This window comes from Hoplias malabaricus, chromosome X2 (assembly GCF_029633855.1).
Source record: "Hoplias malabaricus isolate fHopMal1 chromosome X2, fHopMal1.hap1, whole genome shotgun sequence".
Classification (NCBI taxonomy): domain Eukaryota; kingdom Metazoa; phylum Chordata; class Actinopteri; order Characiformes; family Erythrinidae; genus Hoplias; species Hoplias malabaricus.
Window position 1 is genome coordinate 50,804,796 of NC_089819.1, and position 26,062 is coordinate 50,830,857.

General features: G+C 46.0%; 1 protein-coding gene across 2 annotated transcripts in view; it reads right to left on the reverse strand.

The window, feature by feature from the left end:
• LOC136676532 (serine/threonine-protein kinase BRSK2-like) overlaps positions 1–26,062 on the reverse strand; it is a 182,723-nt gene that overhangs the window by 32,076 nt on the left and 124,585 nt on the right. For both annotated transcript variants that reach the window (XM_066653621.1, XM_066653620.1), the window contains exons 5-10: positions 15,068–15,184; positions 9,120–9,153; positions 8,958–9,026; positions 7,180–7,326; positions 2,494–2,525; positions 241–405 (exon numbers count right to left, since the gene is read on the reverse strand). In XM_066653621.1, the coding sequence (XP_066509718.1) occupies positions 241–405; positions 2,494–2,525; positions 7,180–7,326; positions 8,958–9,026; positions 9,120–9,153; positions 15,068–15,184 (564 nt within the window). The remainder of the gene's footprint in view (positions 1–240; positions 406–2,493; positions 2,526–7,179; positions 7,327–8,957; positions 9,027–9,119; positions 9,154–15,067; positions 15,185–26,062) is intronic.

Below are 26,062 nucleotides of genomic sequence, written 5' to 3' on the forward strand. Positions count from 1 at the left end.
AGACAGTAGATAGAAAAGCAAAAGTAGCAGAGTAGAGTTGTGTAGGTACCAAAAAAGCCCCATTACTGTTGACAGTGGGAACGATAGGCACCAGACGGATGAACTTTGGTAGCTATCACCACCACTGTGAACATACTGGAGCCTGCTGGTTTCTGTATAACTAACCATTGATATCAAAACAGTGATGGTGGACTACAGCAGACAAATTTGACTCTCTCTCCTCCACTCAGAGTTACTCACTCGTCCGAAAGCAAGTCCTTCATCAGTTTGTTTTTATCTCGGAAGCAGCCGAGCGAGTGCATGCTCTCCAGCACGTCCGGGTCGATGTCCTCGGCCGAGGGCAGCGTCCGGATGGCCACTTTCCGCGGGGCGGGCTGCTCTGGCTCAGGCTCGTTCTTCCCTCCTCTGGACACAGCAGGAGGAGGAAATGGTTAATATCACCACTCACAAAAGAACGTCCTGATCAGTCATGTCTCTGTACTATGAACACTTTCTTTGCACTGCTCTTGGATTTGGGATAGAATGTGTGTGTGTGTGTGTGTGTGTGTGCTGTTCAGGACCCGCCTGATCTTTTCATCCATACATTTTTAAAAGGCTCTCCGTCCTCACACTTCAAGCTAAGAGTAAGGAAATGTCGGTGTGTGAATACAGAGTGAGGAGTGTTCAGGAGAAACTGCACTATAGCGGAGATGCTACCTGTCGCCCTGTCAGCACTTTACAAAACTTAGGACCTGAAACATCCACATTGGAACATCTCACTGAGAAAACAAGCATTTGCTGACACTGATTGTTGCTTCTAAAACGCTGATGAATATGTGCACAATAAGATATTTATGAAGACTATAAGGATTTAATTCTAACTACATATAAAGGCAAATTCCAACATCCCAGCATAAGAACAGCGTTTGTCAGTTTTGGTGCCGAAAGTATTACTGAAACGGACACAATGTTATAAAACATTATTTTGAAACAAGCCTTAATAACGGTATATACCAGGGGTCGGCAACCCGCGGCTCTTTGATCCCTCTGATGCGGCTCAGCTTTTGAAAATAATTAATGAGTATTTAATTAAAATGTATTTTATTTTAGTTTGTTCATTTTCAAAATGTAATTCTATGAAGGTTATGCCGATCTTGTAACATCTAAAATATTTTAATATTTAATATTTAAAATATTTTTGTCGCTCTCAATACACGTCACAACTTCCGATGTGCGACACCCGCCAGTGTGCGGTTTCTGGAACTTTCTGACCGCTGACTGCACGGCGCCAGTAAAATAATGACGGCGCGCAGAGAGAGGACAGCGTTTTTGTTTGCTGCCAGTGGATAATTTAAGTTCGGCGTTTTTTTCCCCCATTACTACAAGGACTCAAATAGACGTTGAGTATTTTACTTAACCGTCAACACAACGTCTTTTTTTCAGATTTAAAAATGTTTTGTTGAATGCAGAAATGTTATTTCATTTTCTCTGCTGTCGTTCATTGATTTTATAAATGTAACACAGTATAGTTTGTTTATACACAGCACAAAGGCAAAAAAAAAAACCTTTTATATTCAGTGTTATTTCATGTAAAATCTCAAAAGGGTTTTGTGGCTCCCAGTGTTTTCTTTACTGTGTGAAATGGGTCCAAACGGCTCTTTGAGTGGTAAAGGTTGCCGACCCCTCGTCTGTACTGTGCTACGTCATGAAAGAAATACATAGGAATTGTGTCGCCTTCAACACGCTCCCTCTGTAGAGTATTCAATATAACATCAAGATGTGCTTTTCTTAAAAAAAACATCATAAAAAAACAAAATTAATACATAAAATATTCATATATCCAGTCACATACACCCCCCCCCCCCCCACACACACACACACTCACTCTCTGTACCCCTCCTACCCAGGTCTGTCTCCCCTTCGTCTTTTTTCTTCCTCCTTCCTTCCTTCGCTCTCTCTCCCCCCTACTACTGAACATCACTCTGACATTCCATTAATCAGAACAGTCGTGTCTACAGTTCACGTTCACTGATGCATACAAATGTGTTCATGAAACCAAACGCACTAACATTCAGTAGCAGTCAAAATGTTGGACATATCTGCTCCTACTACAGAAGGCTGCCATATTTTCTATATTTTTCCATATTTTCAAATAACAGTGAAGACATCAGAGTCGCTCACAGAATACAGAACGGTGACCGAAAACATACACACGTTTTAACTAGGAGCCTTCCTCTGCCTTGGGCTTCTCTCAAGAAGATAAAGAGCTTCATGATATCCACATGAAGAACAGCTGCACATGAGAAGACCTCATTGGCTGTTAAACATTTCTTGTTTAGAGGGCATTTTAAAGCCCCATTGGGGGTTTGTTTTTTAGAAATAAATTCATATAAAGCACAGAACCCTCATTCAGTAGGTGTCCAAATTGTATACGGGTACTGAATATGTGCTGAAAACACTCAAATCAATGCAGCACACACACACACAAGACCTAGAATACAGACTCATACTCACATGTACCACGTGTGCTTCTGTATCTGCTCTAACTGTAAAGAGAAGAGAGAAGATTAAAACAGCGGGAAATCTGCTTTCATCAATATCATTTCATTATCATGCAATTACAGAAGAGACTGAGAAATTAGAAAAAGGGTCCAAAGAAAGTGGGGGAGTATGGGGGCAGAGAGAATGGAGTCATTTCATGTTGGCAACTAGTGTGTGTGTGTGTGTGTGAGTGTGTGCCCTGCTGGCAAAGTCGAATTTCTGCCCTCGTTGTCCCAGCCTGTGATCATGGAGCTGTAACTGGAGACACCACAGAGACACAGAGCGAGCTTTAGCACGTCTCTAATTAGCCCAGAAAACCGAGGTGCCGCAAGTACGGAAGCTCGCGGGGGTCATCTCAGTGCTATGTGTCAGCGAGGAAAATGCCTTAATGATATTAAGCTGCGACTTAATGACACCCAGCTATAAATACGATCCTCAAAGCAGCTCCATCAGAGCCCGGCGATGGAGCCAGGCTCCCGTCTCTGGCCGAGCCTCGCAAAAGCCATCGGAAAACAAGAGGCAGGCGAGCGCCGGGCCGCGGGAAACAAGCTCAGCAAGGTATCGCTGCCACAATGGCTCATCAGGCCACATTATGGAAATGCTCTCCTATCATCTCCAACACATTGTACTGCGTGTGCCAGCGCTGAGCGGAGGGATGGAGGCTATTCTCCCAGCAACACTGCGCTGATGGAGTTGGCCGCTTCCCCGTCCCCTCAAACTCAGCTCGGAACCTGCCAGAAAGAACAACCTGCAGCCAGCTGGAGAGGATGAACTCTCTCTGATGGGAGCACCCGGAGTAAACCCACGCAGACACAGGGAGAACACACCACACTCCTCACAGACAGTCACCCGGAGGAAACCCACGCGGACACAGAGAGAACACACCACACTCCTCACAGTCACCCTGACTAAACCCACGCAGACACAGGGAGAACACACCAACTCCTCACAGACAGTCACCCGGAGGAAACCCACGCGGACACAAAGAGAACACACCACACTCCTCACAGACAGTCACCCGGAGTAAACCCACGCAGACACAGGGAGAACACACCACACTCCTCACAGACAGTCACCCGGAGGAAACCCACGCGGACACAGAGAGAACACACCACACTCCTCACAGACAGTCACCCGGAGGAAACCCACGCAGACACAGAGAGAACACACCACACTCCTCACAGACAGTCACCCGGAGAAAACCCACGCAGACACAGAGAGAACACACCACACTCCTCACAGACAGTCACCCGGAGTAAACCCACGCAGACACAGGGAGAACACACCACACTCCTCACAGACAGTCACCCGGAGGAAACCCACGCAGACACAGGGAGAACACACCATACTCCTCACAGACAGTCACCCGGAGGAAACCCACGCAGACACAGGGAGAACACACCATACTCCTCACAGACAGTCACCCGGAGCGGGAATCGAACCCACAACCTCCAGGCCTCTGGAGCTATGTGACTGCGACACCACCTGCTGTCCCACCGTGCCGCCCAAAAAAAAAGTATTTAAAAGTGTAAAACCATGCAGGTAATGAGGACAGGACACAGGAATATCCCTAAATGGCAATGTTGAATCAAAAAATGCTAGATTTTGCATAAAATGTAATAAAACATGTTTCCAAATTTTCAGTGCGGATTTTCATGTGTTAAACCAGTTATGGGTTCCATAATCTTCCTTAAATTAAAGTAGAAATAAATGATTTGTTTTCTTTTTCAATAAGTTATATATATATATATAAATGCATTAATATTGTGCATTGTGTAGATATTATAAGAATATTCATACAGAATATAGACGGCTTATTTGCACAAGCCACTTCAGTCAACAACAACACAATACGTACGGCTTAAATCCTCCAGGACTTGAAACAAAACAAACTGAGAAAAACTATAGGCCTAATATTTAAATGCATGTAAATGTGTCTTTTTTCTCCTGATAAAGACTTCCAGAAAGAACACAGTAAAAGCGGGCTTCGGATCTGGTATCAGACGAACGAGACCCCCCTGGCAGGATTTCCCGTTCTTCATGGCTTCCTCTCAGACAAGGGGCTGTTGTTTCCAATCAGTCAGATGTAGTGTGTGAAGACCCTTCTATTTGATTTTTCACTCGAAAGCAGAAGGACAGGGACATTTCAAAGAACCGTATTAAGATAAGCTCTTAAACCCTTGGCCACTCTACCATGCAGGAAAGAAGAGGACAGGGAGAGAGATAGAGAGTTAGAGGGGTGGGCGAGGGAGGCAGGGACTGAAGAAGAGAAAGAGAGATAGAGTTAGAGGGGTAAGGGCTGGGCGAGAGAGGCAGGGAAGGAGAGAGAGAGAGAGAGAGAGAGAGAGAGGGGTGTGTGTAGGGGGTTGGGCGAGAGAGGCAGAGAGACATGAGAAAAGCCTGTATTGGATTAGTTCTGCTGTGTGTTGACCTGAAATGACAGCGCTCATTCTGACGGGCTCTCGAACCCAGACTCATTTGCTAGAGATCAGCTTAACACACTGCACTTGTCTGGAGAATCAAACTGTGTGTGTGTGTGTGTGTGTCAGGGGATCCTGCTGAGACGGGGTGTGTAGCTTTCTCTTTACTGTCACCACCTGGGTGTCTTTCATGGGAGTGATATACGGAAACAAAGATGTTGGGGAATGCATTGCAATGCGTTGAGTACAGAACACAGGGAGTTTCTGTCAGAAGACGGAAAACCACAACTCAATTTATTCTCCATTCACCGGATTCAGGGCAGATATATTCAGCTCTCCTGAGCAAGTGTCCTGTCTGCAAGAACAGGAGAACTGTGTCCCACTCTTTCAAAGGGGACACGTCCATGCCCACCAACCCACACACTGTGTAACAACACCACCCACTCTTTAAGGGCTACCTAAGCCAGAAAAACATGGGATAAAACAAGTCATTCTGATATTGTGCTGCATCTTAAGAGTGCAGAGACTTTAGAATCCCCCCTCGTATGAGTCTCTCCAAAGAGGGCGCTGGACCCGCATTTATGTGGAGTTTAAACGGAGCGAAACAGACACAACGAGCGTGGAGAAGTAAGACACTGAGTAAATCGGAGTAAACAAGAACAGAAAAGAAAGAGAACTGAAAGTAAACAGCTAAAAAACCTGAGCTTTTGCTCCTCGCTCCTCACTGCTGTGCACTCAGCTCATTACATAATTAAAGGAACAAGTGCCCAAACTGGTTGTTCTGAACAGGGCTGTTTAGACAGGGGGAGAATGCTGATGTGGTGTTTGGTCCTTGTGGTATTTTGACCAAAGCAGGGCACAGATGTTTGGTTAAGACCCAGAACTGTGCTCACTTGTGGAAAAGAGGTAGAATCTATCCATCCATCCATTATCTGTAACCCTTATCCAGTTCAGGGTCGCGCGGGGTCCAGAGCCTACCTGGAATCATTGGGCGCAAGGCGGGAATACACCCTGGAGGGGGCGCCAGTCCTTCACAGGGCGACACACACACACACTCACACCTACGGACACTTTTGAGTCGCCAATCCACCTACCAACGTGTGTTTTTTTTGGACTGTGGGAGGAAACTGGAGCACCCGGAGGAAACTCACACCGACACAAAGAGAACACAACAACTCCTCACAGACAGTCACCCGGAGAAAACCCACACCGACACAGAGAGAACACAACAACTCCTCACAGACAGTCACCCGGAGAAAACCCACACCGACACAGAGAGAACACAACAACTCCTCACAGACAGTCACCCGGAGAAAACCCACACCGACACAGAGAGAACACAACAACTCCTCACAGACAGTCACCCGGAGAAAACCCACACCGACACAGAAAGAACACAACAACTCCTCACAGACAGTCACCCGGAGGAAACCCACGCAGACACAGGGAGAACACACCAACTCCTCACAGACAGTCACCTGGAGGAAACCCACGCAGACACAGGGAGAACACACCACACTCCTCACAGACAGTCACCCGGAGGAAACCCACACAGACACAGGGAGAACACACCACACTCCTCACAGACAGTCACCCGGAGGAAACCCACGCAGACACAGGGAGAACACACCACACTCCTCACAGACAGTCACCCGGAGGAAACCCACACAGACACAGGGAGAACACACCAGCTCCTCACAGACAGTCATGCGGAGGAAACCCACACGGACACAGGAAGAACACACCAACTCCTCACAAACAGTCACCCGGAGGAAACCCACGCAGACACAGGGAGAACACACCAACTCCTCACAGACAGTCACCCGGAGAAAACCCACGCAGACACAGAGAGAACACACCACACTCCTCACAGACAGTCACCCGGAGTGGGAATCGAATCCACAACCTCCAGGAGCTGTGTGACTGCAACACTACCTGCTGCACCACCGTGCCTCCCTATACAAGCTTTAATTGATCTGTGTAAATATGAGCACTTATAATCAGTAATTTTTATCTCCTGATAATGAGGTAAACCCTCTGCCTGCAACAACAACAGTCTCCTTTCTTCTCAGGCACAACCTCTAATTTAAATATTTGGGCCAGTTGTTACATAATCTATAATTGGTTATTTTAGTGACATTAAATGTTGTTGACTTTAATTAAACGTAGAACCAGTAGCTAACAGCTAATTATCTCCAAATAGACTGCTGTCAATGGACTACTGTGTTGGAGTACTGACCGTGAGTCTTTTAGCTGCGTCCACTTCGATCATGCCCCTCAGCAGGTTCTGGCAGTCTGGAGGAATGAAGTGAGGCATGTGGAAAACCCCCAACTTCACCTTCTCCAGCAGGTTCCTCAGGTTGTCGTCATCAAACGGTAGCGCACCCTGAAAACAACAAACCAAAACAGCAAAGAGCATTAACACTAGAACCCAGGACAGGGTTTAAATCCTAAGTCTAAGGCTACATGAGCCTACATCACTAACAAAACTGACGTGGTTATGAGCTTCCAAACAGAAGAAAAGGGCCTCAGATCAGTGACAGTTAGCTTTGGTTTGTGTCAAGTTCTGTGTATGTTTTTTTTATTTTACATCAGTGAGGTTCACCACAGCTCCCGACCCTGGGAAGACATCTGATAAACGACTGGGACCAAACCGAGAAGTGACGGATGTGCGGTCCATGTAACAGATGATGTAATCAGACTAAAGCTGGCAGCCACTGTCAGTGAAAAAGAAAACAAATGACTGGGGAAAAAAAAAAACATCAGGAAAGCAATTCCAGCTCGGATGTAAAGCCTCGGAGAAGAGCGAGGAGAGAAGAGCTGCTCCTTTTCCAGCGGAGAGCTGATTGTTTGCTGAAGTGCATACAGCAGAAATGGAAAACACAAATACAGCAGCGGAGGGAGGAATCAATCAGGTTTGTAATCAAGGTGGAGCAGCTGCTTCAGGCTACGATCCAGACGCTGATCACGCAGGACCGCAAACACACGACCAGGCCAAAACCTCTGAGATCAGGAGGTCAGGGAGCTGCTGCCAGGGTAAAAATTCGATTACACATTCTGTTCCCTTCATTTAACGCTTAGCTGCAGTTTCCCTGGTCACAACAAAAAGCTAGACCCATTAAATATTCATGAAATGTCCATGAAATGGAAACAAATATGTCGCCTAAAGTCTGGGACATTGTTTTCAATAGTTTTGTGAAAAGGATTTTTTTGAACATTGTGTGTTTACAAGTAGTTTATTGTTGAAAGAATCAGGGGGCAATGGAAGATTCTCAATAGCTAATCACAACAAGGGCAGATCGCAACGTACATAAAGAATTACACAGAGGATACGTGTTATTACATTATTTTAAAATGTGACCAAACACTCTTTAGGCGAGGGAGCAGGATTTCAGCTGATGTATTAAAGGTAGAATCGCTGCAATCCTCTCCATGAACCTTAAATCTTATAAAGGAGAGCTTCAACAGTAAGTGCTTACTCCAGAGAACAAAGAATTCTGCCCCTGTTCTCTGCTGTAATGAAGATGATTCAGCGGCTCTAGAGACACCGCAGCGGGCCTTTGGAAAGATTACTATTACCTTTAATAGCAGAAAACCTTCACTGAGCAGATTCCTCTCTGACTCGGCTGGCCAGGTGTAGTCTCATGTTCTCTGCTCTATTTCATACGGTCTAGTTTTTGTTTGTGGGTTGTATTTTGATGTCTTTTACCAGAGATCCATCAGTAATAATATTTTTGTGCTGATGCCCAGTGCATACTAAGTCCTAAGTATCTGGTTTTTCATTTACAACAAATCCATCGAAGTCAAGACAATCCAGAATGACTGAGGTCTGAGGACTGTTTCTTGTATCTTACTTGTATCTATTACTTGTAGAGGATGTATATAAATACACATAGCACAATAAGGCTTTCATATGATTTGAAAAAAAGGAATGAACAGTCTTTACCAAAGACAAAGTCACAGTACGATAACATGTAACACAGAGGAACATCTCAGTTTTATTAAAGCCTCACTTACCACTAAAAGTGCAAAGAGAATGACCCCACAGCTCCAGACATCTGCTTTCCTCCCATCATACTTTTCTCCCTGAGAGAGAGAGGGAACGAGAGAGAGAGATGGTTAGAGGGCAGCCTGGTCTAAGAGCACCATTAGAGGAGATGGCTCGGAGAGTACACTTACCCTAATCACCTCTGGGCAGGCGTAGTGCGGAGAACTAAAATAAACGAGAGAGAGAGAGAGAAAGGAGTGAGAGAATGTTTAACATCAACCCTGTCTTACCTAATACATCATCAACAACGCGTTCAGAAAATTTGTCCCCTGTAACTCATTCAAATGAACCCCTCAGAGCAGCTGTTGTTATTTCTCTGCTGCTCATGCTAAAGTGGATCAGTGTGTGGAACCCGGGCATTGCTACTGTGTTTTCTATCACTGAGTAAAAGATGCCCCATGCTGTGTTTATTGCTGTACTGCAGTAGTAACTATAATATACACAGAAAGAAACTTATTTCCCACAATCCTTTGGAAATCTCTCATGCATCCATTCACACATACACAAACAAACACATATTCATGTATCTACATATATATATATATTTACATAAAAAAACAAGAATTCCCTTCCAGCCTTTCAGGTATACCCCTCCAACGGCTGATGGGCTGCTGTGTTGGTGGCGTGGCCTCAGCACTCCTCCACGGTCACTACTGAATGTTCCAATAATGTAACATTAGATTTTAATGACTTGCTGCTGGAGCTGTGTAAAAGTGTAGTGCTCTAACTGTCCGGACTGTTTAATGTGTTTACGAGTGATGCTGGGGACGCTGCAGTTGTTTGACGGTGCTGTCAGACGAAGCTGTCTGTTGGCCTCACCGGAGCAATGCAAAACCTTTCTGCTGTAAAGAGGTGTCCCCTGATTGCACATGCTACATAGCATTATGGAAATATATGCAAATGCGGGCAATTTGTAGCGAGCAAGCGGTGCCATGTCAGAATCGGGCTAATTAAATCAACATTCTTCACAAAACCATCTCAGACGTGGTGGCGTTGGCATTGTTTTGGAAGGGAGAACATTATATGTTATAATATTATCATTATTCCCTAGCAACCAGCATCAGGAGCAGCGTGTATGGATATAGTGCAGGTGATGGATGCTACATGGGATATACATACAAGGCTAAAACACCTTTTATAGGGTGCTTTCAGTGGCTTGAAGAGGATCCAGTCATCACTGAAGTAGCTGCACATCAGTTTTCGGTCACCAAGCCCTGTGCGGAGAGTTGGCCACAGGGATATAAAGCCATCCAATGCCCTTAGAAGATGACCAATACCTGGTGTAATGTTTCTGTGATTGAATTCAATCCAATTCTCACAGCAATGTATAAGTGTATATCCTAAAGAAGTCCCAGAACAGCAGATGTAGATAGTGCAGTAAAGACTTTAACCCCTGATTAATAACTTTAATTAAAGAAGAAGCACTGAACATGTGGGAACAGTGAAGTCAGCCCTCATTTTACAAACAGGGTCAGTCGGGTTTATAATAAAACACTTTTTTCCTGGTGATTAATACTGACTTGTCCATATGTGCAATGTCTCTCACATACAGGAACAGTGAGATCTTTTCTATAGAACACAGGCTTCCTGCTCTGTGTGGGTGGACCCTTTCAAAATGCAGAGCAGAATAACATCAATAGCCTACAATGCAGACAGAAACATTGCTTGAAAGTGCACACATTAACTTTGCAAATGCCTTGCTTCCCGTGAAGAATGTGTAGATTGTTGCAGCCTAAAATCTTAGTAATAAAATATATTTAACTGAAAAGCACTCTTGGTATTTTTAACATTTGCATGTTTTGCTTCGTCGTATTACACAGGTGTTTTATGTTCACGAAGCAAGCTCCTGTCCACTGGTGGCGCTGTTTTCTTAAATAAACTCAAACTCTTTTTACCTAAAAGGGAACTGCAAATACAGTGCTGTTTTCTGTTAGCGATAGCGTGACACAACCACAAAACACTGCTGTTTCTTATCCTTTAGAGCTTTGAGTTTGGTTTATAGTAAAGTTTAAGGTTAAGTCTAGTTTTACAGTTAAATGTAGGATTAGGTTTACAGATAAGTTTAAGGTTAAGTAAAGGTTAGACTCAGTGCTAGGGTTTGGCGAGGTTTGCAAGAAATTCACATCAACTAGGGTGACCAGACGTCCTCTTTTACCCGGACATGTCCTCTTTTTTAGACTTAAAAAAATGTCCGGGCGGAATTTCACAAACGTCTGGGATTTTGTTTTTCTAGAGCTTACATAGAACTTCGAGAAGTTTCGTTCACAAACTAGTCCCGCCCTCCCCTACTCCGATTGGTTCGCTTGATTGAGAAGGGGGCGTGGTGAAGTAGCCTAAAATCTTCTGATTGGACGGTCTGACTGTAGAGCTACCGTTATTGGTCGATAACCTTCTCTGTAAACATTTAATTGGTCAGTCTGCACGTTAGTAGTCCTTGTTTACGTCAGGCAAAGCTCATGTACCCACCCTCATCTCGAGCAGCTATGCCGAAACGTAATTGTAAGTTCTCGGATGAATTATAAAAAGAAATTCCCATGTTTTCCCATGTGTAGCAAATAAAGGTGTAAAGGACCTAAAAGCACACATAGGTTCGGCTAAGCATACAACGGCAGGGAGGGGCGAGAGCTCATCACCCCCCCCATCTCAGACCCTATAACAATCCTTTAGTAAAATATGCATATGTAACAAATAACCACCAAACAGCCTGTTTTAAATACATTGATTCTGTGATGTCACAGGGAATTTTTGAATTCCCTTGACGCAGAGCACACTGTAAAACACAGGTCACACATGACAAAGTCATTAGGACAGTAACCTGTCTTAATTAGACTGTTTCACATACAGGTGAATGCAAAAGTTTGGGCACGCCTGAATCAAACATGTACACGTTAAACTCACACTAGAAATTAAAGGTTTAATTTATTTTCACTCCAAAAAAATCAAGCAATACATCACTCCACCCTGGGTTTCTGAACTTTTCCATCCAACCTCAGTGCGTTTTTGTCGCAGGCAGCTGGCAACCCAGGGTTACCTTCATTCCAAAAATAGACTTCGTGCACATCACAGCGCTGTGAATAGATTTTGCACAAGTCGGAAAAATCCAAATAACTTCCAGAGCCACATTGCGTGGGGAAGTGAGGAAGGAGGAATTACGCACACTTGAGATTTCCCTCCATTCTGGTGACAGTGTGTGTGTGTGTGTGTGTGTGTGTGCGTGTGTGTACATGATAGAGGATTAAGGTAGTAAATCAGGGAAGCCGTGGGGGGTGCTTAAGCCCCTCTGAAATGAGCCTGATGGTAAGAAATGACTCATTGAGAGCAGGACGTGCTCGCTGGCTAACGGAAAAATTCCCTGAGATTGTGTCGCTGGTTCTGCTGCTGGTCTGACAGTGGGGAGGGCAAAAGAAACACCAAGAACAAACTTTTTTTGGCTTTAATCTTCTCCACTCGGTTCTGGGTAGTTCTGAGTCCAAAGGAGCTCGCTACTTCGCTATAGTGTCATCTGCAGAACTGCAGTAACACCTCTGAAAGATAAGAGACGGCCCAGAACATGTGCTCTGATGCCGTTACCAAGTTTATTAGCTCGCTAAATCACCAGCTCCCTTAAAAGCACTTAAGGGAGGAATACTGTGCTAGCATGCTAGCTGCGGACATTCCTGCAGATAAACACGGTTCTAGATAAAGAATAGTCCGAGTTATTTGGCCAAGTTGGCAATGTTTCTCTTGCTACGTTACCAGAAGTGCAGAACATCCACAGGCTTGAAAAAGAGGCTCGCAAATTCCAAAACTGGGTCAAGTCACCAAGCAAAAAATCAGCCCCAGCTACAAATCAGAGGAATGTGTGATGCAGTGCACAACACACACACACACACACACACACACACACACACACAAGTCCCCCTCGTATGCTGCATGCATGTGTGTAAGGTCTGCGTTTTTTATTTATTTATTTTTTTATTCAATCCGAGTCCATTACCCGTGGTAAACAGAATACATTTGTGTCAAGCCGACAGCACGCGAGGAGGCTAAAGATGAATGTGTTTAATTAAAAACTGTCATATCTGCGCTTAGAGATGGGCCAGCCAGCCATGAGGGAACAATCAATAACCACAGAGCACCAGCGCCATCCAAATGCACCGCAGCACTGGGGCGACCACAAGCAAGTGCTAATATGAGACAGAGGACAGATATGAAGCAGGGGTTAAGGTTTTTAGTCATTGAGACAAATACAACGCACACTACCAGTTCACTACTGTAGCTTTTCCACTGCACGGTACCTACGCCACTCGGCTGTACTCTGCTTTTCAGCTCTTTCAAGCGAGCCGACTAAACCATGATGTGTAAATTTGTGTAGCAATTATGATTGGCTGCCTCTGGTTAATGGTACCACCTTCCCTCTCCTGATTGGCTGCCTCTGGTTATTGGTACCACCTTCCCTCTCCTGATTGGCTGCCTCTGGTTATTGGTACCACCTTCCCTCTCTTGATTGGCTGCCTCTGGTTATTGGTACCACCTTCCCTCTCTTGATTGGCTGCCTCTGGTTATTGGTACCATCTTCCCTCTCTTAATTGGCTGCCTCTGGTTATTGGTACCACCTTCCCTCTCCTGATTGGCTGCCTCTGGTTATTGGTACCACCTTCCCTCTCTTGATTGGCTGCCTCTGGTTATTGGTACCACCTTCTCTCTCTTGATTGGCTGTCTCTAGTGCTTGGTATCACGTTACCACTCCTGATTCGTAGTTTTCCTTGGTTCTCATAAAAATCAATTGCAATTGATGCCATTTGTGTTTCTCCTGCTTTTTATCTGTAAGGGATTTAGGGAAGATCTGTGTATTTTGGTTCACTTTTGTATTTCTTTTTGTTGTTTTTGGTAAGGTCTCTCTCTCTCTCTCTCTCTGTTTTTGTTTGTTATTTTGACATTGTTGTCTCCTAAAATTTAAAGTTTGTTACCTTTATGCTGTGGCCAGAATTAGACGGAAATAGTTGAGCAGTGTAAGTAACATGAAGTGGAAAAGTGAGCGCCCCCAGACCTTGACCTAAAGTCACCATGTCCACTGCCAAGAGTCGGCAAGAGGGGTATAAATCCCCTCAGCATTGTACGATCTCATCCCAGTGGAATTAGTTGGATTGGTGTTTGTGACCCAAAGGTAATCGTTTATCATCCTCACTAATGTTTATGTGGCTGAACACAATCAAATCCTCACAGCAGTGTTTCAACATCAACTGTAAATACTACCAAATAATAACAATTAATACTCTTTATTACAGAAGAAACACTTTGCAAGTGTTTTTAAATCTCCTTGTTTCACTTCAGCAGAAGATTTGACTGTGACTTTGAGAAGTGTCACTGGTCATCTGTAAATCTGTCAAACGAACCTGCAACGAGGTCTGTCCAGATAAACAGACGGGTGATGCAAAGCCTATGACAGTCCAGGTTGTATTGGCCACTTGAGAGAAAGCCCTGGTGGGACTCTGTTGTCTGTCTATTAGCCGTGACCCGGTCCTTCACTTATCTCCGCTGTCACATTGAGCCTCTGGACTGCCTATTTTCCCTGATGCATGCAGATAAGAGCAGCTTTAAAGCTGGTAATCTGCCAAGAGCTTCAGTGACCAGGAGTATCAGGCAGTGGATCTCATTGGTTTACTGGCCAGGACCTTCATCAGCTATCTACAGCATCAGTCTACAAAGGGTCTTAAGTCATGTCATAGGCTATTGACACCAGAGGGCTTCACAGACTAAACTAGCATTGCAAATTAATTATAAACATATCCAAATAACAAAGCTATACATAAACAGATAACACTCTGGATCTACTTTATTTCCCCTGACCCCATCACTCACTTAAAGTAGTTCAGGCCTTTGTGAAAGTGTGGTGGAAAGTGGCTGAGAAAGTTTACAAGGCCACGGCTGAGATGAACATCCTTTAAATGACTCTGGCGACAGGCGCTGAATCTTCTGTTCCCAGGTTATTATCTCTGTCTTTAATCTCAGTCATGTACCGACATCAGGTAACAAATGTATGGATTGTTTCTCCATGGAGACGGAGCTGCAGAGCAGCCACTCTCCGAGAATAACTCACCCGCAGCTAGTTTCCAAGAGACTGTCTCCAACCTGCAGAGAAGCCATTCCGAAGTCCGCTATCCTAATGTTGTTCTTCTCGTCCAGCAGCAGGTTCTCCGGCTTCAGGTCTCTGTGGCTGCAGAACAAAGACAGTAGTTTTGTGAATTAGAAACATGTTGAAGTTTTCAATGGCGCAGCTCAGGGACTGAACTGAACTGTGCTGTTGGTTTCCTGTGCATCTTAATCCTGTTAGTGCACATGTCATAGGGGATATTCTGAGACTTGGGCTTTATTGTGCAAAGCATAAAGGAGAAAGAAATAATAGATATCTACATCTGAAAGCCACTTTTTCTTCTAAAATAAGGTTAGAAAGCACATCAGGATTTCCTGCGATGTCTTTTTAACTTACGCATTTAAAAGCTCCTTATGGTGATGCAGGTTTGTTGTTTGTTGTGACAGTATGGAGTCTGAGAATAATATCAGTTACTATTTAAGGATAGAATGGTTTTTCAGTGGTGCAGAAGCATGCATAAGTTATACAAGAGTTCCTAATGTGTGTGTGTGGCTCTGTGTAGAACCATGTTCTTCAGATGGATGGAGAACGTGTTGGATATGGTCCTAGGTAAGCAATAAAAACTGCTACTAGTTGGTGCAACACAGAACAGAATAGAAACACATGATTTCGACAGGATCCACTGTCTTTAATGAAGAACTCTTGACAATAAACTCTTTTTTTAAAGTGTATGGTTGTACGTCTCCCATTAATGCTATAGAAACTTTTTCACATCTCATTTACGAACCTGTTTCACACTGCACAAGTCTCAGTGCACATCACTTCCACTTCTAAGGCTAATATTAGTACAAGGTAACCCATGACAACCAAGTTTTTCCCTTTAGAGTGGAAAGTCGCGGTCATATCGCTTCATATTTGTTTGTTTGTTTGTTTTCTTTTCGTCTGCTTATCAGTGTCATACTTATTCCTTGGAGGAAGCACAGACTGAATCAGGAATTCAGGCACAGAGCTAATGGAAGGGTATCTTCAAAGACATCTTCCCTCCTTGTTTCCCCGTTTTATTTTGGGCTCTGAGGATCACCACCTCGTGACTCTGTGTCAAGGAGCGAAGGCTTTGAAGTCTTTTGATCCTGTGCAGGTCAGTGATTGAGGACAAAAAAACGATTAGAGATTTTTCCGAAGTGTCATGTTCATATAACACACCACCTGCAAATCAATGAGGGTCCGCCAGAGGCTACACATCTTCAACACACTTTCTTGGTTAAATCAAAAAAGGGCTGAGAATAGTTTCATGATGAATGGACCAGTAGTTGATGGATGTAATTGCTCTAGACCTTCTGGAACCTTCTGTCGTGCCAGTAATCACCGGTCTGATATTCTTAAATGTCATTAGAAAAAGTACTGATTCCCCTCTGCGATTTTCAAATGTATTCCACAATGTTTGCACTAAATATTGTTTGGTGCAAGTACTGCCCGGACTCAGGGTACTATAACCATCTCTCACTAAAGTTAAGCACTTGCAAAATACTGGAACACCTACACACTCCACCTACAAGAGCTTTGACACCCACTCTAAATCCACAGGCATTAATGTGGAGTTGGTTTCCCCTCTGCAGCTATAACAGCAGGTTTAGAAGTCTGCAGTTATTGAATCAGCAGAGAATTGGTGAATTTTACACACGGTGGGTGTTAGGGGCGCGGGGTGAGGACTGAAGGAGGGTGGACGCAAACGCTGGGAACACAGACTTTATTTACAAAACAAACACAAACGAACTAGAACAGGACACGAGCATGAAACGGGCGTGAGACGAAACAAGAGGAACGAGCAGGAGAAACGAAGAACACGGCGAACATACAAGGTACAATCCAAAGAACAACGCTAACGAAACAAGTAACAAAGAACACGAAGAACCGTGCAAAGCACAATGAACGCGGAACAAGGAACAAGGTACAAGAAACTAGGAACAGAGAACACCGCGAGAAACGAGTAACAATGAACGACAAGAGGAAGTGAGACGAGAGGGCTTAAATACAAAGACAAACGAGAAACAGCTGAAACGGATAACAAGGGAAAAGACGAGGAGGCGGAGACAAAGGCGGAGACATGGAGATAAACAAAACAAAGCCATGTGCAGAGAAACGGACCAGACAGGACGTGAGTGTGACAGATGCCCCCTCCTGAACGCGCAACTCCCGGGGCGCGTAACCTAAACCTCCCAAGAAGCTGGCGCAGGAGGGAGCACGGAAAACCAGACGGACTAGGAAAACAAGGAACTATAGGAGACAGGACTCAGGACAGGACGGGAATAGGAGCTGGAGACACGGGACTAGACTAACAGACGCTGAACAGAACTAGAAACAGGGGACGGGAATTGTGAGAAGACAGGAGACATGGCAGGAGCAGACACACGAGACAGGATATGACTAACAGGGGACTGAAACTTGGACTGGACAGGAGATGGGACTTGTGACAAGAAAGGACTATGCTGAACGGGAGTGCTTACGTGAGACTGGACGGGAGTGGACAGATGTGACTGGACAGGGTGCTTAACATAGGAAGGGAACGAGGACTGGACATGAGACAGGGCGGAGGGTTGCAAAGGGGACTGACCAGGAGACGGGACAGGTAACGGAATGGGGAACTGGGACTGGACATGGGCTTGAAAAGGGGCCTGGACAGAACTAACAGGGGACTGGACCGGACTAAGCAGGGGAACAGGGACTAAGACACTCACAGGGACGGACACGAACACGGTAACGGGGACAGGAATAGAAGTGAAAGCTGACAAGGGTACAGGGACAAGCACAGAGACAGGAACTAGGACAGGTACAGACAGTGGCATCAAAATAACCTGGGGGTGCCCAGGACTGGCAAATGTCTGCGGGGCAGTCCGAGGAACCAGCCTGGGCACAGTTCTGGGGATCGACCCCAGAGTCCTTGGGGCCGTCCTCCGGGTACGACCAGAAGTGACCGTATCTACAGTTACCGGGGCAGACACGGCCGTAGCAACAGTCACGGGCAGAGGAGCGGCTGGTCGCGCCGCTTGCACGAGCAGAGGAGCGGCTGAGGGAGCCGCACCCACGGAGGCAGGGGAACCTGCAGCGACGTCGTCCACGGAGGCAGGGGAACCTGCAGCGACGTCGTCCACGGAGGCTGGAGAAACAGCGACGACGTTCACGGAGGCAGAGGAGTCTGCGACGTCGTCCACGGAGACAGGAGAAACTGCGACGACGTCCACGGAGGCAGAGGAATCTGCGACGTCGTCCACGGAGACAGGAGAAACTGCGACGACGTCCACGAAGGCAGAGGAATCTGCGACGTCGTCCACGGAGACAGGAGAAACTGTGACGACGTCCACGGAGGCAGAGGAATCTGCGACGTCGTCCACGAAGGCTGGAGAAACAGCGACGTCGTCCACGAAGGCAGGGGAACCTGCAGCGACGTCGTCCACGGAGGCAGGGGAACCTGCAGCGACGTCGTCCACGAAGACAGGGGAACCTGCAGCGACGTCGTCCACGGAGGCAGGAGAGGCGGGCGTCGCGCTTACGAAGAGAGGAGCGGCTGGCAGCGCCGCTTTCACGAAGAGAGGAGCGGCTGGCTGCGCCGCTTTCGCGCTGAGAGGAGCGGCTGGCTGCGCCGCGTTCATGCTGAGAGGAGCGGCTGGCTGCGCCGCGTTCACGAAGAGAGGAGCGGCTGGCTGCGCCGCGTTCACGAAGAGATGAGCGGCTGGCAGCGCCGCGTTCACGAAGAGGGGAGCGGCTGGCTGCGCCGCTTTCACGCTGAGAGGAGCGGCTGGCTGCGCCGCGTTCACGCTGAGAGGAGCGGCTGGCTGCGCCACGTTCACGCTGAGAGGAGCTTGTGCTGCTCGTCGGGCTCGCGCTGGATCTGGAGTGTGAAATCCTCCGGAATCGCCCTTGGAGACCTGAGCTTGGGCTATTCGCACGGCTCGTGCTGGAGCTGTTGAGGGCTCGAGAGGTCCAATGGGCGCATTCATGAGGAAATCCCAGATGTCCCCTGAACAAGGATCCTCACGAAATGCGCCCCTGTTAGCCTCACCGCCTTTGCCCTGAGGCTTGAGGCTAACAATACCGACCCTCAGCGCCCCCCCAAAATTCTCCCCGGACTTGAGGGGGTAGTTCACTGGCGAGGGGGGTGCTCCAGCACGCTTCCTTCGTCGGCTCCGTCGATTCACGCTGACGCGGTTACTCGATTCACGAGTCGACTCCCCCGGTAGGGGGTAATGAACCGCGCCAGGCATGAGCTGGAGCCGGCGACTCCATGCCGAGGCCGCTCTCAACACCTCCTCCACCGGATCCTTGGGGCCTGTGCTGAATGGAGTCCGGCGAAACGCACACCTTGCAAAAGGAAAGTCTGTGTCAGCTGCGTCCTTGTGTGGGTCGTTCATTCTGTTAGGGGCGCGGGGTGAGGACTGAAGGAGGGCGGACGCAAACGCTGGGAACACAGACTTTATTTACAAAACAAACACAAACGAACTAGAACAGGACACGAGCATGAAACGGGCGTGAGACGAAACAAGAGGAACGAGCAGGAGAAACGAAGAACACGGCGAACATACAAGGTACAATCCAAAGAACAACGCTAACGAAACAAGTAACAAAGAACACGAAGAACCGTGCAAAGCACAATGAACGCGGAACAAGGAACAAGGTACAAGAAACTAGGAACAGAGAACACCGCGAGAAACGAGTAACAATGAACGACAAGAGGAAGTGAGACGAGAGGGCTTAAATACAAAGACAAACGAGAAACAGCTGAAACGGATAACAAGGGAAAAGACGAGGAGGCGGAGACAAAGGCGGAGACATGGAGATAAACAAAACAAAGCCATGTGCAGAGAAACGGACCAGACAGGACGTGAGTGTGACAGTGGGTAACAGCACTCGGCAACGGCTCTGTGTATGTGGTCTGCCACTTTGAGGCTGAGTTGCTGTGGTTGTTCAGTGCTTCCTCATATCAACAATACCACTCACAGTTGATTGTGGACTGTCTAGGAGGGAAGATATTTCACAAACTGGCATCCTACTATAATTGCGCACTCAAATTAAGCGAGGCTTTTGGAATTGCCCATTTTTTCACAAATGTTTGTAAAGGCAGACGGCTTTGGCTAGGTGCTTGGTTTCACTTATGGAAGTGGAACTGAATGAAACAGAAAGTTAAAGGTGGTTGCACCTTACTGAAAACAACTTTGTAGAAAATCTCTTGGCACTTATATAAGATAAATTTAAGATAAAAATATTTCCTTCGAGTTAAAGTCACCTTGAGTTTCAACACAATTGTTGATGTTAATGGGTGGAAACTGGTTCAAACCAGACCAAATCCATAGAGCTTCACTCCTCATACTTTCTGATTCAACTTCAATCATGACCTCAGGATGTTATTGACTCCCACCTGCTTTATAGTGGTCAAAATTCTCCCTTTGCCCTCGCCGCAAATCCCCCTGATGGGTATGAAAACACCTGCCCAGGCTCCAAATTACCTGATCAAGTGATAGGACCACAATCAGACAACGGCCTGCTCTCTCTCTCTCTGAGAGTGTGCCATGGATTCAGCTCAGCTGGAAGCTGCCAATTCCACCAATGCTTTTCATTTGGCTCTTATGCTCTGCCATGGAGGCCTACACAAAGGCTTTTTCTCGGTATAACCTGTTGTGAAGCTGGCAGCAAGAAAATGGTTTACACTTCCCACACACTTTCATCCATGAGAATGCGGCATATATTGGAGTCACAGTCTTGGAAAAATGATGGACGCAAGAATGATGAAATAACGGCTGGGAGCTGAAAGGTGTCAGGAGAATGTCCCTTGATTGATTTCCATTAAGAGTTTGATGTAGTGCGTGATGTTGTGCTGCCACCGCTTCACCATATACCATTAACTATATAAACATATCCAGTTCGTATATAGACATTAACCAACATCATGTTCTGAAGCCATATTTTCTGCGATGACAAGAATCCATCCATCCATCCATTATCTGTAACCCTTATCCAGTCCAGAGCCTACCTGGAATCATTGGGCGCAAGGCGGGAATACACCCTGGAGAGGGCGCCAGTATTCACAGGGCAACACACACATTCACACCTACGGTCACTTTTGAGTCGCCAATCCACCTACCAACGTGTGTTTTTGGACTGTGGGAGGAAACCGGAGCACCCGGAGGAAACCCACACAGACACAGGGAGAACACACCACACTCCTCACAGACAGTCACCTGGAGGAAACCCACGCAGACACAGGGAGAAAACACCACACTCCTCACAGACAGTCACCCGGAGGAAACCCACGCAGACACAGGGAGAACTCACCACACTCCTCACAGACAGAACCCCGGAGCGGGAATTGAACCCACAACCTCCAGGTCCCTGGAGCTATGTGATTGCGACACTACCTGCTGCGCCACCATGCCGCCGATGAAAAGAATCATTCAAAAAAATAATAAATAAGTAAAATACCCAGTAGCCAATCAGATTAGAGGTCATGAGTTCCCCCTGTTTTTGTCATCTGAACCCACACAATGTTATAAAAGGATCTCCTGGAAAAGACTACAATGCAGAACATGATGTAGCATATGGACCATTCATATTAGACGTGGTGGGTTCTTTTATTCTCTAAATGACCCTGAGGTTTTCGCCCCCCCCCCCCCAAGATGAGAACATACACACCACCCAGGAGCTTTTAGAAGCAGAGGCAGTGGGCATCTCGCTCAATAACACTGTGATAAGCAGTCAACAAGATGTTTGGGGAAATCAGGATCGAACCATTGATCTTTGGGAACGAGGCACTGTGGAGGGGGTATCCATGGAGCACAGCAGCAGCCAAAGCCAGAGGAGGAGACTAGATTACAGCAGAAAAGCGGATATTACTTTCTGTTCTGTTTGTTGCTCTGGAAGAAGGAAATGTTCGAAATGAATAGAAACGTAAATTTAAATGCTCCACATTCACACTGTGTAATCTCTTCACTGATTGGTCACTTCCCTCTCAACGGTTCCCTTTCGCCTTTGGCTACGTTCCCACCTCAGTGGTTTGTGGGTTTCTAGGGCGTCCACTTGACCTGCCCTTCCCCTCACATTAACTTTCCTTTCTCCCCGCTTCTCCATCAGCACCCTTTGAGGAAGGGGCTGAGGAAGATGGATGGTCATTATCCCCCTGACCAGCAGTAACACTCAGAACCAATAAACACAAGCCGGCTCTCCTTGAGGAGAGGACAAGCTCTCTGTCAGCAAAGGCTGCTATTACACCCTGGGGCTTCTGTCATAAGCTCCGGCCGCAAAAAGGAACCATCTCCAACCTGCAATCAAACGGGCCTTATTCGGAAGGATAACTACCCAACCCTGAAATCCTCTTCAGAAGACAATGAAATGGGGAGGACTGGAAGAGTTAGGTACAATAAGTGACTTTGGATGACCTTTCTCGTCGTCCTGCAGAGTTTATGGAGGAACTGTGTGTTTTACTGGCAACAAAGGGCTTATCTTATGACACTGCAGACCCCCAACACAGCCACTGGGCATCCCATCCTGAACAGGGCTGTCACTATTGATTGAGCTGTAATAATGAGGTTATCTACAGACTGTTTTGAACAGGAAGTGGAAGGATTTAAAGAACAGAAACTGGGCGAAACATATGAGCTTTTCCAAGCTCTTGTTCTTGTTAGTTTGGAAGCTGGGAAGTTGATGTATCCCTCAGTAAGATGGTGTTGTCTATAGATAGTGTTGGAGGCACTGATTTAGAAGCAGTCACTGATTAGACCCTAGAAACAAACAGTGTGTGAGCAGATGGGCTTCAGTCTTCACTGCCTCAGAGTTTAAAGAGTTCAACTAGAAAAATGGGAAAATGCTATTCACAAAAACACCATTGGTTATGTCTTTAATGTGTTATAAATATGTTATCACAATATTATTCATTCATTCATTCATTATCTGTAACCCTTATCCAATTCAGGGTCGCGGTGGGTCCAGAGCCTACCTGGAATCATTGGGCGCAAGGCGGGAATACACCCTGGAGGGGGCGCCAGACCTTCACAGGGCAACACACACACACATTTACACCTACGGACACTTTTGGAGTCACCAATCCACCTACCAACGTGTGTTTTTGGACTGTGGGAGGAAACCGGAGCACCTGGAGGAAACCCACGCGGACACAGGGAGAACACACCAACTCCTCACAGACAGTCACCCGGAGCGGGAATTGAACCCACAACCTCCAGGTCCCTGGAGCTGTGTGACTGCGACACCTACCTGCTGCGCCACCGTGCCGCCCATCACAATATTATTTACATGTAATTGTCCTCGTTTCCTTCATTAGGAAGGTGTTTTAGGTCTAGCTAGGTGAGCTGGTGTATGTGTTTGTAAAAGAATACACACAGTCAGGCATAGATATAAACTGAACGTAGCCCTGGTGTTGTACGCCTGTTCCACACTGGCGCCTGGAGCGTGTTTTTGTCGTTCTGCTCCGTCATGGCTTTCCCAAGTTTATGTATTCTGGAAACTTTATGAATCTGGTTCCTTGCTGTGTCAGTTCCGAACTTGTGATTGACAACGAGTCCCAGCATTTCTCTAGGCAGAGTCAACTATGTTAGGACTATATGTTTTACTCCCTCTCTCTCTCTCTCTCTCTCTCTCTCCCCTTGTGTCAGGTGATACCTGACAGGAGTCAAGGATAAAAAGGAAGTGAACCTGACAGTCTTGCTTCCTATCAGTCTGACAGCCAAACCGAGCCTCCCTCGGCTCTAACTGCCACTGCTCAAACCAGGGCCAGGAAAAAACGAAAAACGAAAATGAAAATAAAGCATCATTTAGCCCCTGAATGCAATGACGGTGGATGGCTAACAACACAGCACATTAGCGAGTTCTATCCGGCCGTGGGGAGAGAGAGGGTAAAGACAGTGGGAGAGTGGAGGAAAGGCCTGGAGACAAGACGCATCCCCGCCATGCTGTTTATTCAGTCATTTCCATCACCTTTCAGAGGCCTTCAACCCATCCATCAGCTCGGTACAGAGGGGGCTCGAAGCACAGAGCGGTCTTCATTAAGGCCGGGGCGAATGGTAAACAGATGCAAATATTGTGCTAATGGCTATGCTTTCAATGCATTAGCATATTAACACAGTGAAGAGGGCAGGGCAGTGAGGATGAGCGAAGAGAGAAAGAAGGTCGTCTAAACAGAGATGTTAATGGCACTGGAGATAATTCCAAGTTTTTATTTTTTTTCTATTGATTAGCATTAGCATTTCATTAGCATACTACAAAGCAACAACATTAGGACCTTATGTGAAATTCTGTTTAATTACAAAAATAAATAAATAAATAAATAAAAGACGCCTTTGATGCTTTTTCTTATGAACTTTGGGGTGTTTAATATGCACTGATTTCAAATTTGATGCCTTCAAAAAACCTGGGACAAAACCATGTTTACCTCTGTGTTCCATCACCTTTCATTTGATTGGCATTTTGAAATCGCTTGAGGGTGAATGGGTGCCTGCAAAATAAAATAACTATGAATCATAACATCGAAATTTTAGGAATGTCTTGGCTGCTTTTTTCTTTTCCTCATATATGTATTGATATTTGGAGATCATGTTGTTCCTTGCAGAGCATTTCCCAAAGGTGATTAAGTATGTATGTGAGTGAGTGAGTGAGTGAGTGAGTGAGTGAGTGAATCAGTGAGTGAGCAAGTGAGTGATTTAGTGAATCAGTGAGTGAGTGAAACAGTGAGTAAGTGAATCTTTGAATCAGTGAGTGAGTGAGTGAATCAGTGAGCAAGTGAGTGAATCAGTGAGTGAGTGAATCAGTGAGTGAAGGAGGGAATCAGTGAGTGAGTGAGTGAATCAGTGAGCAAGTGAGTGAATCAGTGAGTGAGTGAGTGAATCAGTGAGTGAGTGAAGAAGTGAGTGAGTGAATCAGTGAGAGAGTGAGTAAGTGAGTGAATCAGTGAGTGAATGAGGGAATCAATGAGTGAGTTTGTGAATCAGCAATTGATTGAGGGAGTGAATCAATGACTGAGTGATTCAATGAAGACGTAAGTGAGTGAATCAGTGAGTGGGTGAATCAGTGAGTGAGTGAATCAACGACTGAGTGAGTGAATGAGTGAATCAGCGAGTGAGTGAATCAGTGAGAGAGTGAGTAAGTGAGTGAATCAGTGAGTGAAGGAGAGAATCAGTGAGTGAGTGAGTGAATCAGTGAGTGAGTGAATCAATGAGTGAGTGAATCAGTGAAGAAGTAAGTGAGTGAATCAGTGAGTGAATGAGGGAATCAGTGAGTGTGTAAGTGAGTGAATCAACGAGTGAGTGAGTGAATGAGTGTTTGGTTATATAAACTGTCTCACATCTGAAAACAATAAAATGTAAACAATAAATATTTGTCTTTGATTTCAAACAGATCCAGAGCTCATTTAAAGATCAGAACTGAATTTGTTCAATCACAGCTTTTTAACACTTTAAGAGCCATGTAAAGATTTGTCCAAACACAGTTCATTTTAAGCCCCTCGCTGTGCCCCCAGATCTGTGAACATTTGACAGAGAAAGCCTCGCAATAACATCGTAATAGATAAGGTGATAAAACATTAGTAGCCGTGTGGTGGGAGGCTGGGTTTCTGGCTGATTATTTCCTCCTGTTGTGCGGCTAATTGAAGCCCCATGGGCTCAGTGCTCTGCAGAGAGCGCGCGAGAGAGAGAGAGAGAGAGAGAGAGAGAGAGAGAGAGAGAGAGAAAGAGAGCGAGCAGATGGAGAGAATTTCAGCGTGTTTTCGCTCGGTGTAATATCTCAGAGACGTAGAGACAACAAGAGCAGCTCGAGGACACTCTCCCTGATAGAAACTCCACTTTCATGTGTCATCCCGAAAAAAGGGGGGCTATCTGTCTCCCACCTGCCAAAGCAGACCAACATAATGACGCCTCGCCGGGCTGATACTTGGTATTTGCAGCAATGCCTCATAATGACTGAGTAATGCTTCACTCTGGATGACCGTCCTCATACATAACTGATGCT